Genomic DNA, 15153 nt, shown 5'->3' with positions numbered 1-15153 from the left:
CAGAGAGCTCTTCTTTCAGGTGCTAAAACCAGCTGTCTGTCTGTGTTCTGCTAGAACAGACTGTCTTCAACTAAAAAGCCAGTTCAAAATTGAATTGTAATAAATGTATCGCTTCATGCTCAGTCCAAGTGGCGGTATCCAAGGTAACGAGAAGGCACCCTTTGAATCGCAGTATCGGAATGGTTGTATCCAACGGCAACCAAAAATGCATTTTCTCTAACTCCTGAGGCTTGCTGATTCTTAAAGCAGTACTGATCCTTTGCAAGCCTTAAAGACACACCACTTATTTCCCGGAGAGCAAAAAAACTACAGGTACCTGCTGACTCTCCTGTCTGTGGAGCTGTACAATGCCTGTGGGCTACTTAATATCTGGTGTTTTCCAAAGCTTTAAGGGCTCTTTTGCTTTGAAATTTTAGATGTTTCAATCCTTGTAGGCTTTTAATTACACATGGAATATGCCCAATGATTATAAACATCTTGTCCTTGTAAACTTCTTTCCGTATGACATATGCCCAATGCTTGTAGGCTTAGCATTTTTCTCAGTGCATGTAACGTTCCTAACTTTGAGCCCCTTACCCATGGTTGTTAGTGTCAGAAAAGCAGCACTACAACCTAACGCAACTAGTCGGACCAAAAATCCCACTACACACAGATCCAACCGCCACAATGTGGGCAAAATAATGGGAAATGGGGAAACATAGAATTTACAGCAGAGAAACAGGTCATTAGGCCCAACCAGTTTCCATGCTCCACATGAGCTTCCTTCCACTTTGCTTCATCTCACTATCAAAATATATTTCTACCCCTTTTTCCCTTATGTACTTTTCTAATTTCCCCTTAAATGTATCTGTGTTAGTCGCCTCAACCAATTATGTGTGTAGGAAGTTCTGGAAAGGATGGTGGAAGCAGATTCAGTAGTAACATTCAAAAGGGAATTGGATAAATAATTGAATGCAAAAAAAATTGCATGGCTACAGGGAAAGAGCAGGGGAGTGGGATTAATTCTCTTTCAAAGAACCAGCAAAGGCACAATGGGCCAAATGGTCTCTTTCTGTACTATATTCTCGCCATTGTCTAAGAAATTTCTCCTGAATTCAAAATTGGATGTATTTATGGCCCTTGGTTCTGATCTTTCCCATAAGTGGAAACTACTTTGCTATATTTACCCTATCAAACCCCTTCATAATTTTAAAGATCTCTAACAGATCTTGTCTCAGTCTTCTCTTTTCCAGAGAATAGAGCACAAGCCTGTTCCTCCTCTCCTGGCAGCTTTAACCTTTCAGTTCCCGTATCATTCTAGTAAATTTTTTGTACCTTCTCCAATGCCTCAGTGACCTTTCCATAATCTGGAGAACTGTGTACAATGCTCAGTGTGGTCTAACCAAGGTTCTGTACAAGTTTAATGGAACGTCTCTTTGGTATAAAAACAGAAAACGCGGGAAAAACTCAGCAGGTCAGGCAGCATCTGAGGGAGAAACAGAGTTAATGTTTCAGGTCGATGACCTTTCATCAGAACCCTGCTTTGATATTCTATTCCTGTAGAAATGAACCACAGAACTTTATTTGCATTTTTGTGGGAAAACAATGACAGCAGAATAAGCTGCCAAAATCGCATTAAAGACAATGCGTCTGCAAGGTCATATCACTTTTTGTTGTCGTTCCAGGTGAGCGTGTAACCAGGGAAACAGCAGCGTGGCGTCTCTATGTGCAGTCATGGAAACGGGGCTTGTGCGTTCGCTCGAGTCACGAGGAGTGGGCGGGGTAGTGCGTATCCATGGAGACAGGAGCGCGGGAGCGCAGCGAGTACATCCGGGGCACGGATGACATTGCTCTGGGTAACGCTGCGTGCCACCATGACAACAGCTTTGGCCGGCCCGAAAAAGGAACCTCAGACTTGATTGAATGAACTCCATTGCCCGGTGAAGACTAGACGTACTCATCAGAGGTAATAAACGCAGTCCCCGCCCTGTCAACAGCAGCTTCTCAACCTAAAACACTGACCATTGAAATAATGAGCCCCGGTGTAATAAGTAGTCTTATGGGCTTTGCAGCTCAAGGTGCAACATCCTTCTTCTTCTTTGGCCAACTTGTCTTGAGAGACAATGGGTAAGCGCCTGGAGGTGGTCAGTGGTTTGTGAAGCAGCGCCTGGAGTGGCTATAAAGGCCAATTCTAGAGTGACAGACTCTTCCACAGGTGCTGCAGAGAAATTTGTTTGTCGGGGCTGTTACGGAGTTGGCTCTCTCCTTACGCCTCTTACTTTTTTCCTGCCAACTGCTAAGTCTCTTCGACTCGCCACACTTTAGCCCCGCCTTTATGGTTGTCCGCCAGCTCTGGCGATCGCTGGCAACTGACGCCCAAGACTTGTGATCAATGTCACAGGACTTCATGTCGCGTTTGCAGACGTCTTTAAAGCGGAGACAAGGACGGCCAGTGGATCTGATACCACTGACGAGCTCGCTGTACAATGTGTCCTTGGGGATCCTACCATCTTCCATGTGGCTCACATGGCCAAGCCATCTCAGGCGCCGGTGTCTCAGTAGGGTGTATATGCTGGGGATGTTGGCTGCCTTGAGGCCTTCAGTGTTGGAGATACGGTCCTGCCACCTGAGGCCAAGGATTCTCCGGAGGCAGGGAAGATGGAATGAATTGAGACATCGCTCTTGGCTGACGTACGTTGTCCAGGCCTCGCTGCTGTAGAGCAAGGTACTGAGGACACAGGCTTGATACACTTGGACTTTTGTGTTCTGTGTCAGTGCGCCATTTTCCCACACTCTCTTGTCCAGTCTGGACATAGCAGTGGAAGCCTTTCCCATGCGCTTGTTGATTTCTGCATCGACAGACAGGTTACTGGTGATAGTTGAGCCTAGGTAGGTGAACTCTTGAACCACTTCCAGAGTGCGGTCGCCGATATTTATGGATGGGGCATTTGTGACGTCCTGTCCCATGATGTTAGTTTTCTTGAGGCTGATGGTTAGGCCAAATTCGGTGCAGGCAGCCGCAAACCTGTCGATGAGTCTCTGCAGACACTCTTCAGTGTGAGATATTAATGCAGCATCGTCAGCAAAGAGGAGTTCCCTGATGAGGACTTTCCGTACTTTGGTCTACGCTCTTAGACAGGAAAGGTTGAACAACCTGCCACCTGATCTTGTGTGGAGGAAAATTCCTTCTTCTGAAGACTTGAACGCATGTGAGAGCAGCAGGGAGAAGAAAATCCCAGTGTAGGTGCGAGAACACAGCCCTGTTTCACGCCACTCAGGATAGGAAAGGGGTCTGATGAGGTGCCGCTGTGCTGAATTGTGCCTTTCATATTGTCATGGAATGAGGTGATGAGATTGAAACCAATCTGCATTCCGCTTCACACGTTTGCCATAGGTGGTCATTGCTGAGTCGTAGATGGCGTCTCTGATATGGGCCCACTTGGTCTCTGCATCCCCTATGGAAGTGTTTTGAAGGGCTTTTTCGAGTGAATTTAGAAACTTACGTAACAGCTGTGGATGAGAAATTCTGCTAGTGTTGATGCGCGGGCGGCCCTTCTGCTTGGAGTGATGCAGCTTCTTTGGTTTGAGGCTAACCTTGCTGCACACCAGGGTTGCAGTCTGCACTGTGGAAGCTGCGTGTGATTTGAACACTGTTTAGAGAGGCTCGCCTTGTGACGGTGAGGTCCAGCTGGTGCCAACGGCGTGATCTTGGGTGCCTCCAAGAAACCTGGTGACAGAGTTTAGTGAGAAAGAATGAGTTGGTGATGCAGAGGTTATAAGTACATAACTCAAGCAGTCTCTGACCATTCTCATTCATCCTACCAGTTCCATAGCGCCCATGGCAGGAGGGCCATGTAATAAGTGGTCTTATGGGCTTTGCAGCTCAAGGTGCAACATCCTTCACTGGTAAACAAAACAATACACTGCCAAGGATGTAAATCTGAAACGAAATCATGTAACCCTCGAAACAACCAGGTCAGGCAGCATCCTAGGTGAGAAAAGGCAAGTTAATGTCCTCACGCTATCATGTTTTTTGACCATTTAGAGTGACACTAGGTTAGAGGCCTGCTCAGGTCGGGAAAAAAGAACCCGACCGAACCACAGTGGACCCGAGCCCGACCCCCTCCAATTATGCCCCGACTCGATCCAACCCGAGCACCCCTTCACTTACCTTCCGACTGGGAAGCTTCACGAAGCTGCAGCGCGTGCGTGGTGACATCACTCGCTCACTGCGCAGACTCAGTTCCGTCCCGGACTCCCAGCTCAGGTAAGTTTTTTTAATTTCAGTACTTACCAGCAGAACACTTACAGTGTGTGTCCGGCCAGACACGTCGTCGGGTCCCGGTCAGGTAGCAGGCCTTTACACTAGGTTGCCCCAACGTAATCAACAGAAAATAAACAATTCTGCAAGTTCCCCCTTTATATGTTCAGGAGGCAGAACTAACGGAACAATTTAGACATAACTAGTTTGAAGAAAACAAAAGCTCAATTTGAATCATCGTCTGTATCTATTCCCTGTGCTCCCCATCATCTGCCTGACCCAAGTGTTTCCAGCATTTTCTGTTTTGTTTCATTCCTTCCCATACATGAGGGAAAAAGATGCACGTACACAAAAGCATGGAAATCACAAAATCGTTGGTGCATTTTTAGGGTCATGATTTCCCATAACATACAATGTTTACATTAATAGTATACATTCATATTAATTTTAACCACCTATTCAACAACCAATAGAAGTAAGCTGGAAAAAAAGATGTTAGTTTTGGATTTTTAACAGACCAACCAAACCACCACTTTTTGAAGTTACCCTGACAGTTATGCTTCCACATCCAATCCACCCATTCAAGCTGACACTACTCCCTCTCAATTGAAGTTGACATTCTTTTCCCTCAATCCAGTTCAAGCAAATACCATTCCAAAGCCGCCCATTCAAGCTAATCTTCATCTCCATCCAAATGCTTTACTTCAAACTCACTCCAACCTTCCTCCCCAGGTTAAGGGAGAGAAGAGTGGGTCCAAGACTAGTATTTTAATCTTAAATAAGAGCAATTATGAGGGCATGAAAGCAGAGCTAGCTAAAGTAAACGGGCAAATTAGGTTAAGGAATAGGTCAATAGGGATGCAGTGGCAGACATTTAAGGGGATATTTCAGAATACACCGAAGATACAGTCCAACAAGAAATAAATATTCCAAGGGGGAGAACCACCATTCATGGTTAACTAAAAAGTTAAAGATTGTATCAAACTTAAAGAAAAAGCATATAATTGCGCAAAGATGGGTGGCAGGTCAGAAGATTGGACAGAATATTAACAGGAAAGAATGCCTAAAAGATTATTGAGGGAAAAATTAGAGTATGAGAGAAAACTAGCTAGAAATATAAAATCAGATAGTAAGAGTTTCTCTAAATATTTTTTTTTTTTTAAAAGAGTTAAAGTGAGCGTTGGTCCTATAGAAAGTGAGTCTGGGGAATTAATATGGAAAAATAAGATGTCAGATAAACTGAACAGGTATTTTGCATCGGGTTTCACTATGGAGGATATAAGTAACATTCCAGAAATAGCTGTAAATCAGGAAATGGAAGGGAGGGAGGAACTCAAGAAAATTTACAATCACCAGGGAAGTGGTACTGAGCAAATTGTTGGAGCTGTAGGCTGACAAGTCCTTGGGTCCTGATGGACTTCATCCGAGGGTCTTAAAAGTGGCTAGTGAGATAGTTGATGTGTTGATTTTAATTTTCCAAAATTCCTTAGATTCTGGGAAGGTTCCGTTAGATTGGAAAAGAACCGATGTAACTCCTTTATTCAAAAAGGGAGACAGAAAGCAGGAAACTACAGGCCAGTTAGCTCAACATGTCATAGGAAAAATGATAGAAGCTATTAAAGATGTTACAGCAGGGCACTTAGAAAAATTCAAGGTAATCAGGCAGAGTCAACATGGTTTTGTGAAAGGGAAATCATGTTTATCAAATTTATTGGGGTGCTTTGTAGTAGTAACGTGTGGTGTGGATAAAGGGGAACCAGTGGATGTACTGTACTTAGATTTCCAGAAGGCATTTGATAAAGGTGCCACATCAAAGATTATTGTGGAAAATAAAAGCACCAGGTGTATTGGGCAACATAGCTGGCCAATCTTCTATCCATGCCAACAGGAAACAGGAGGGATAAAGGAGTCATTTTATGGTTGGCAAGATGGAACAAGTGGTGTGTCACAGGGGTTCAGTGCTGGGGCCTCAACCTTTTACAATTTATATAAATGATTCAGATGAAGGGAGCGAAGGTTGCTAAATTTGCTGATAACACAAAGATAGGTGGGAAAGTAAGTTTTGAAGAGGACATAAGGAGGCTACAAAGGGATATAGACAGGTTAAGTGAGTGGGCAAAGATCTGGCAAATGGAGTATAATGTGGGAAAATGTGAAATTGTCCGTTTTGGTAGGAAGAACAAAAAAGTATATTATCTAAAGTGGTGAGAGATTGCAGAGCCCATGAATCGCAAAAGGTTAGTATGCAGGTACAGCAAGTAATTGGGACAGCTAATAGAAGGTCGTTTATTGCGGGGGGAATTGAATGCAAAAGTAGTGAGATTATGCTCCAGTTATACAGGGCATTGGTGAGACCACATCTGGAGTACTGTGTACAGTATTGGTCTCCTTATTTAAGGAAGAATGTAAGTGTGTTGGAAGCAGTTCAGAGAAGGCTTATGAGACTAATACCTGGAATGGGCAGGTTGTCTTATGAGGAAATGTTGGACAGGCTAGGCATGTATCCTTTGGAGTTTAGAAGAGTAAGAGGTGACTTGATTCAAACATACAAGATCTTGAGGGGTTGCGACAGGGTGGATGTGGAAAGGATGTTTCCTTTTGTGGGAGAATCTAGAAGTAGGGGTCACTTTAAAAATAAGGGGTTGCCCATTTAAGGCAGAGATGAGGAGAAATTATTTCTCTGAGGGTCGTGAGTCTTTGGAACTCTCTTCCTCAAAAGGCAGTGGAAGCGGTCTTTGAAATATTTTTACGGCAGAGGTAGATAGAATCTTGATGAGCAAAGGGGTGAAAGGTTATCAGGGGTAGGCAGGAACGTGGGTTGAGGTTACAGTCAGATCAGCCATGATCTTGTTGAACGGCGGAGCAGGCTCAAGGGACCAAGCGGCCTACTCCTGCTGCTAATTCATGTCCCCATGGTTCAAGCAATCACTATCCCCTTCCTCCCATCCTAGTGTTGTCTCTTTTTCCCCACTCCGAACTGTTACTCCTAACCTCTTCCTCAAGTACCACTTTCAGCTTCTGCTGACTTCTTTCCCATCTTGCCTCTGCCCTTGTTACCTCCATTTCTTGCTACCCTTCATTGCCATCTTCACTCTACCCACATTGTCATTCATACCCACTGTCATTTAAAGTGATTCCAACTGCTGCATAACTATAGAGATTCCTGGCATCACTAAAACTCTCATCTACTGTATGCAGTAGCGAAAAGCACTTCCATTAGCAGTAGCTCTAGAGTGGAAGTGTTGAGGGGATACAGGCCTGGTTTGTGCTGGTTATCACTATGCCAACGAGGAGTGGGTTCCTAAAACGTATGTCACGTGTGTGGGTTGCTTTCAAAGAGGAAGTCATGTATTTGAGTTTATTTTTTAAATTATCTAAATCTCTTAGATGAATTTTTGCCCTTCAGGAGGCACAGCATGCTGATAAGCTATTGGGGCATAATGGAACATTTTCATTTGATCACAAGTAAAATTCCTAATGGCTATGAAATCTACCAGCAAAAAAATGTTCCATTAAACAGTTACCCGAATGTTGGCATTTACAGTGTTTCACAGTTGGCAGTCCACATGCTGTCTGACTTCATACAATGATAAAAAGGGAATACTTTCTTCAAAGCATCTAAAGGCTGTCTGATTAATGGGAAACAACCTTTTTAAAGAATGTATCAGGATGAGGCCCTCCAATACACAGCAGGAGGTACAAGGAGCAGACACGCAGGACCACAGAAACCATTAATCTTTAGCTCCTTTTATAATGGGTTTTATACCAGGTCTTCCCGGCAGCTAGTTGTAACAAATCCAACAGGTTTACTGTGAGTTTGCTGCTACTATGCTGAATGAGAGTCAGGAACCAGCAGTGCCAGCCCCATTAAACCCAATATAATTGCAGCTTTATACTCTGAAGCCTGTGACCTTCGCCAATCCTTCACAGGAAATCATGTGAAAATTAAATACTCAGAAATACTCCAATCAGTCAAACATCAGGGAGGGGGGAGAAGGGCCAAGATATGTGGAATATACATTACTTCCAAAGAATAAGAGACCCTACAGTAAGTCACATTTGTGCTTTGAATAAATAAAGTATAGCACTCCTGAGAAATTAGCATTTCCAACAGCAAAGCTGTTAGACCAAAATCATGACATGGGTACCAGTATTTCGAAAGGTCATTATTATGGAGCAGGAACTTGTGTTGAGGCGGTAACAGTGGACACACCTGCCATTAAGACTGGTACTAGTAGGTTTTTAAAAAATAAATACACAGTTGAAGGAAGATTGCGCAAATCTTATAATCACTCTTCATAAAGCTAGGTAAGACCATATCTTTAAGAGGCATGGGAGATAAACAGATTTGTTACAGAGAAGTAGAATATATGCTTGTACCCAGATATTAAGTTGGTCACAGGTTGGATCATCTACCCTGTAACAAGTTATTTAAAAAATGAATACACAAGGATTAAAGAGGAGGAATTTGCTTTGCACGCTACATGCATTAAAATTATAAAGCAGTTTGCAAAGAACTTTCTTAATATCCCATGCTCTCTTTCAATTCCCATAGCAAGAGATTCACAATGCACAAAGTTAAAGTTGACTAAATGGCTTCTTAACATGATCATCTCTGCTATACACACCCCTATCCAATCATCCAAAATGTCCAAATACAAATATTTCAGTTTGGCTCTAATCCTGAACATTTTAAATCCATACCAAATTTGGGAGATGTCAAATACAGAAACCATATTAGTTAAGTAGTTGTCTTTGACAAAAGGAACCGTAGAATTTTACATTTGCTCATTTTTTTTTATTCTGAATTAACAAAAAAAACTTAATTACAATACTCGTTATAATCCAGACACACTTGTGTACAATGCCAATGACTCCATGTTTTATTGGTTTTGCTAACTTGGGTCTTAGGATGGTAGCTACATCACATCATCGCACCAACCCCACACAAACAGGTCAACCAACTGATACACAGTTAAAATGAAGCACAGTTTTGCTCTACACCATGCACTAGATTGTAGCAAATGGGCTCAAAAAAATCCTTCATTTCCTTGGCAAATTTGAAACAAAAATACAGCAATGAAGGGGGCCACCTTACAGTGACTGCACGGAATTTGCAAAGGATAACGTTCTATTACTGTTGAGTGTTTTACTGCAGCCTCTGCTACAAAAGCAACAAATTTATTCCAATTCAGATTATAAAACAATCTGCCAAACAAAATTTGGAAAAGTCATACACCATGCAGATTTTTAAAAATTAAATCAACGTGCAAGGATTTTTTATTTTTAATATTGTTCAACAGAAACCTTCCCTCACCCCTTTGGAAAGGATTAAATTTTGTCTATGTCAGGATGTTTAAATCTGTGCAGTGCGGTACTTGATTGATTGGACTCTGCATGAGGGTACACAGTGCTTTGCATTAGGTCAAAGTTTTAATGGAACAATTTCTATGCTAGTGTAGTTAATGACTGTACATTTTGCAAACATTCTCATGCTTTTTCTTTTGGCGAGCACTCCAGCCATTTGCACTTCACATACGTTCCCTGTGCACTGTCAAGCATGTTTTCTAGCACCCGTAGTTTAAAAAAAAAAGTTGCAATATTCCCATCCCCAGGCCATGGCTGATACGCTATATACAAAGTGTAGATTTTTGTGACTACCCCCACCCCCCCCCCCCCCATCTTCCTTCTACCCACTGGCATGTCTTCAGCTGCTTTTCTACACTGCCATGTCACCTGCTACAGCCCAGGCCCGCTCTGTTACAGCTGCTTATGTATTTTTTGTATGCCATTTAATAGATTGTCTCAACAAAATCTTTTGGGACAAAGAAACCTAAACTACTCAGTTTTTGTTTTGTGAATGAAGTGCCTGCACAGCCCTCTGTATTCTCTCTTGGATCCCATACATTTCCAGCAATTGGTTGTAAAAACCTGCACTTTGGTGAGTGTGGCATTTTTGAAGCCTCCAGGGAAACACAGTCTGTGAAAAAAAACACTGGTCAGCATCATCCCAGGACATGGAACTGCAGCAGAAACACCAAATGATATCTTCTGTACTTAATAGTTCCATTCCAATCACTTAAGCTTTTTAGAACATTGTACTGCATTTATCTACCTGCTGCTGCTTTGCTGTTACAACTTTGAACGGATTATAACGGCACTCAACACCACTGTGGACAGAGTTCTCCTCTCCTCTCTTCCACCAAGTCTGCCTTGATCATCATTGTGTACTTAAGGGACATGGTGTGGCCGAGACTAATGGTGTGAACAACAGGGCAACTCAAGGCATCAAATAGTCAGATGGATAGTTCATCTGGGCCACTACCAGAGTTGAGCAGTTACAGGGCATGTCTGCCTGAGGACACTGTCAAGAGTTTGAATTTTACAAAAGAGATCTGGAATTGATGGAGATCTCCTGAAAACAAGACAGTGCGACTTTAAACGGAGGTTGGATTAAATAAAAAAGCAACACATACCCAACGAATGGACTGATAGTGAGCAGCTCAGAACCTTGAACTCATTATACCTTTTAAGATATTAACTACATTTGGCAAATTGGAAAAATATGTACAGAAACAAGACAGGAAAAAGAACACAAAATCTGGTAATGGAACACATTCTAGGTATTTTATTACAATACAAAAAAATATATAAATATACAAAAACATTGTAATTTCAGAACCAAAAAAATCTAGTAAGTTGTAATTCTCTCTGAAACATAAATGGAAATCTAAAATAAATGGATGTAGTAGAGAATGATGCCACTGGATTTAGGGTAAGCCATGGTCACCTGCGTAGCTGCAGTCACAAGTTCACATTCCCAGACTGTGATAGCTCCTTTTTTTGCCCAATGTCTCCCCTGTTAAACCTGTAACTTGTCGTCTTGCAGTACGAACTGTGCAGACAGCAGCAGGATTCACCGCACAGCTGCAGAAACACCGGGCATATGCGAGTTGTTACTCCGAGCACCATCCGAATGCTCCTTCATTATTGGATCTGAGGGGGCAAGGAAGTTTGGTGGGTGGGGGGGGGGGGGAAAGAGGGGGGGAAGGGAGGAGAGAGAAACAAACCAGATGAATTTGGCTTGTCAACACTTAAGCTCTAAACCGATTACTAAATCCCAGAGCTCAGAACAAACTCAAAAGTTCCTAGTTACAGAGACTGCAGCAAGGGATATAATGACATATGGAATCCTTCTATTGCTGAATTGCAGTAAAATTCAGTATGCAGTAAAGACCCTTTGTCACAATGCTAAGGAGATATCATTAATAGCAACTGCATGGAGTAGGGAAGTAATGGCTAGACAGAATCAGAGCCACTTTTAATTCATATTCAGACGTCAACAGGGCTTCGACTAGATCAGTGGTTCTCAAACTTTTTTGGTTGAAGGACTCCTTTCCAAATGGATTAGTAATCACAGGCCCCCATCTAAATTATACTATATAATATTTATAATATAAAAGTGCTGCATATAAGGACTATTTTAATCATGCTTTTAAGAAAACAGGGAGTTACTTTTCGTGCCACTCTCAGCGGTCCTCTATGCACGCTCGCCTCCTGGCAAGACAGCCAGCCCTTTGTGCTGCACGTGACAGGCGCACTCCACTCCTGCCTCATATTTCACATTATTTTGTGGTTCCCCCTGGAAAACTTCTAGGAACCCCTGGGTGTCCGTGGACCCCAGTCTGAAAACCACAGATAGTTATTTGGCACTTCTGTGACATATAAAACACACCACTTTAAATCATTCCATCTCATATGCACAATGTCATGCTAGGCCCCCACCTGCCAAGAATGAGGCACATTTATTTTGTTATGAACATTGATTTTAAACTGTTACGGGAGTGAAGACGACTTGTTAAACAGATCAGCCATGGCTGGAAAAGACATTTGCATATTAACAGACAGTGTTTGAAAGGACAAAGCAGCCATTCCCTGACACATTCAACCCACAATGGACTTTTGATCACCAGACGCTGAAGGTGGGCGAGCTTCTATTCCAGGCTGACTGCTAAGATGGGCGAATACACAAACAGACATGATAAAACCAGCCAGTCACATGACTAAGCTGCTGGGCAACCTGACTTTTGAATTTGTACAGTTTGGGCAGAAAGCAGAATGCTCCTGGACTGAAGATCTCTCTCCTGTCTGCTCCCATCTCTTTCTCAAGCCTCAGAATCCACTGAAGACACATGAACCCCAGGAGAGAAAAGTCTCATACAGCGAAAAGGTTTAAGAAAAATGCTTTACTGGGCCCCAATGAAAAGCAAGTTCTACCTACAATCAAGGACTCTACAGTGACCTTGAAGAACCGTAACAACTCTTCAGATATTGCCTCAAACTTTTCCACTTTATTTCTTCTACTCTGTTCTGTCTCTATCTGTATGTGAGTATCACGTATGCATGCTAGCGTGAGCGCGTCGTGTATCTGTACGTGTCAACCGAATTAGAGTTTAAGTTTAATAAGTTTCTACTTTTCTTCTTTAAACCCAAGAAAGTCTGTATGTGCTGGTTTCTTTGCCTTACAATTGGGAAGCGGTGAACAAGGACTCACCAAGGGGGAACTAAAAACATGTTTAAAATTAAATCCTGTTACAGGAAGGTGAAGGCTAAGAGGGACCCCTAGACACCTTTCTCACCTAGTCGTAACTGAAATTTTGGTGCTTGTGTCCGGAATTTTACCCGCAGACAAACAAGAGAAATTGTAAGTGGGAAGCCAAATTGTTCCCAAGCAAAAAAGAGCAAGATTTCAAACCAGATTTTCATGTGGTTGTGAGAGATTGAATACTAACATGCCTGCAATTGAAGCTAATAGCTCTCCAAGCCAGGGTGAAGTAACTTGGGATAAGTTAAAAGCACTGTCTATGGAGTAGTTGAGGAAAATGGCTGAGCAGTGTGGGATCACTGTACATGGCAAGGCGAGGAAGTCTGAACTCCAAAGGCTAGTGGCCAACCATTTTTCCCTTGAATCTGAAGCAGAAAGAGGGTTACAAGCAGACCCAGATCGGGTACTGCTAGCAAAGGTACAATTGGAACAAAGGAAACTTGAATTAGAAGATAGGGAAAGAGAGAGACAGGAGAGGCAGAAAGAGAGCCTTCCAGAAGGAATGTGAAGAAAAACAAAGACTGGAGAAGGAACGAGAGAGAGAGAGGGAGAGAAAAAGAATATTCCAGAAAGAATGCGGAGAGCGCGCTGAAGCGGCTTGAGTTAACTAGGGGGCGACAGAGTAACCCCAGTGAAAGCATGGCCAATATGGAAAAGCATAATTCAGGGCTGGGTACAGAATTGTTAAAACTAGTTCAATTAATTCCAAAATTCAATGAGGAAGTTGTAGAAGAATTTTTTGTGTCCTTTGAGAAACGGGCAAGGCAGCTAAAATGGCCAACTGAGACCTGGCCTCTTATTACAAAGCAAGCTAACTGGAAAAGCCCATGAGGTTTATTCCCTGTTGCCAGATGAGTGTTCATCAAATGATTAACTGACAAAAAATGCTATCCTTGGGTCATATGAATTAGTACCCTAAGCCTATTGCCAAAAGTTTAGCACCTTCAAGAAGCAAGCTAATCAAACTTATCTGGAGTTTGAAAGTAAGCAAGCAGCTGGCTTTTGACCAGGGGCTGAGGGCTCTTAAAGTACAGCTCAGCAATGAGAATCTCAGAGAAGTAATTCTGTTAGATATTTAAACACTCTCTCCCACTCTCCATAGAGACCCACATAGAGGAGCAGCAGGTCCAGAGAGCCCAGCAAAGGGGAGAACCTTTCCTAGTCACCCCCACAAATCCAAAAAGGACAAAGGAATGGAAGGTGATAGGAGCCCAAGAGGTCCTGGGAGAAAAAGAAAAGCAGGAGACGCAGGGGCCCCTCCTCTAGCCAAAAAGGAAGTGCTGTGAGCAAGACTGAGACCCGGAGACTTGTGTGCGTCCATTGTAATAAAGCAAGGCATTTAAAAGCTGACTGCTGGAAACTAAAGGGAAAATCTGTAGGGTTAATCAGAGCACACCCGCTCAGCGAAGTGAACCTGATGGAAAGTGCAGAACAAGCTGTAGCTTTAACTGCAGTAAGAGTGAGACCCAGGAAGTCTACTGCTGCAAGTGCAGGAAAATTTAATAGGATTCCTGTGGGTTATCAGGGTTTTGTGTTTGAAGGGAGAGTACCCCCATACCCCTCGAGTGGGCAAGCAAGCCCATCGTGATTCTCAGGCACACAGGGGACACTAGATCCCTTTTACTGGGAAAAGGCCTGACCTTCCCCCAGGGAGTGCAGTGACCACCAGAATGGTGGTGAATGGTATTGGAGGGCAGTGTATGCCTGTACCTGTACACTGGGTGCAACTAGTTTCAGGACCGCTGACTGTAAGGATTGTCCCTAGTTTGCCTGTGGACGGGGTTGACTTGCTCCTAGGTAATGATCTGGTGGGGATGAAGTTGGTAGCCCCGCCAGTAGTGAAAGAAAGACCGCAGGAGGTTAGAGACAGAGCAGTGGTGGGAGATGGACCCCTGCAGTTTCCCTGAATGTGTAGTGGATCAAACCAGCTCCCCCAAACGGGACTGCGTTGGCACTGCAGGCAGATGACCATGAGGTCTGCCTGTGAGAGACTTTCTTTGGAAAGTTCAGAAACCCAGGGAATGAATTAAATGGATTTTCCCTAGCTGAGGCTCAGCGAGCTCACACAGTATTGCGAGAATTAGCACAGGCTGCCCAATCTGAAAGAGAAGCAAAGGGAATCCATGATTGCTACTATTTAAAGAATGAGGTACTGATGAGGAAATAGAGTTCTCCTCACAGACCTGAGAGCAAGGAGTGCGCAGTAGTTCACCAGTTAGTGGTGCCGCAGACGTACCAGAAAGAAATATAAAGAAGGGCCCACGAGACTACAGTGGCTGTACATGCTGGTATACGAAAGACCAAAGCC

At 43.2% G+C, this 15153-nt stretch overlaps 1 protein-coding gene across 2 annotated transcripts in view; it reads right to left on the bottom strand.

The window, feature by feature from the left end:
* Nucleotides 1-10845: 10845 nt before the first annotated feature.
* The window catches only part of csnk2a2b (casein kinase 2, alpha prime polypeptide b), a 61678-nt gene continuing 57370 nt past the window's right edge, over nucleotides 10846-15153 (bottom strand). For both annotated transcript variants that reach the window (XM_068049702.1, XM_068049703.1), the window contains exon 11: nucleotides 10846-11236. In XM_068049702.1, the coding sequence (XP_067905803.1) occupies nucleotides 11157-11236 (80 nt within the window). In that variant the 3' untranslated portion in view covers nucleotides 10846-11156. The remainder of the gene's footprint in view (nucleotides 11237-15153) is intronic.

This window comes from Heterodontus francisci, chromosome 17 (assembly GCF_036365525.1).
Source record: "Heterodontus francisci isolate sHetFra1 chromosome 17, sHetFra1.hap1, whole genome shotgun sequence".
Taxonomy (NCBI): domain Eukaryota; kingdom Metazoa; phylum Chordata; class Chondrichthyes; order Heterodontiformes; family Heterodontidae; genus Heterodontus; species Heterodontus francisci.
This window is presented reverse-complemented; position numbering and strand designations above follow the sequence as displayed.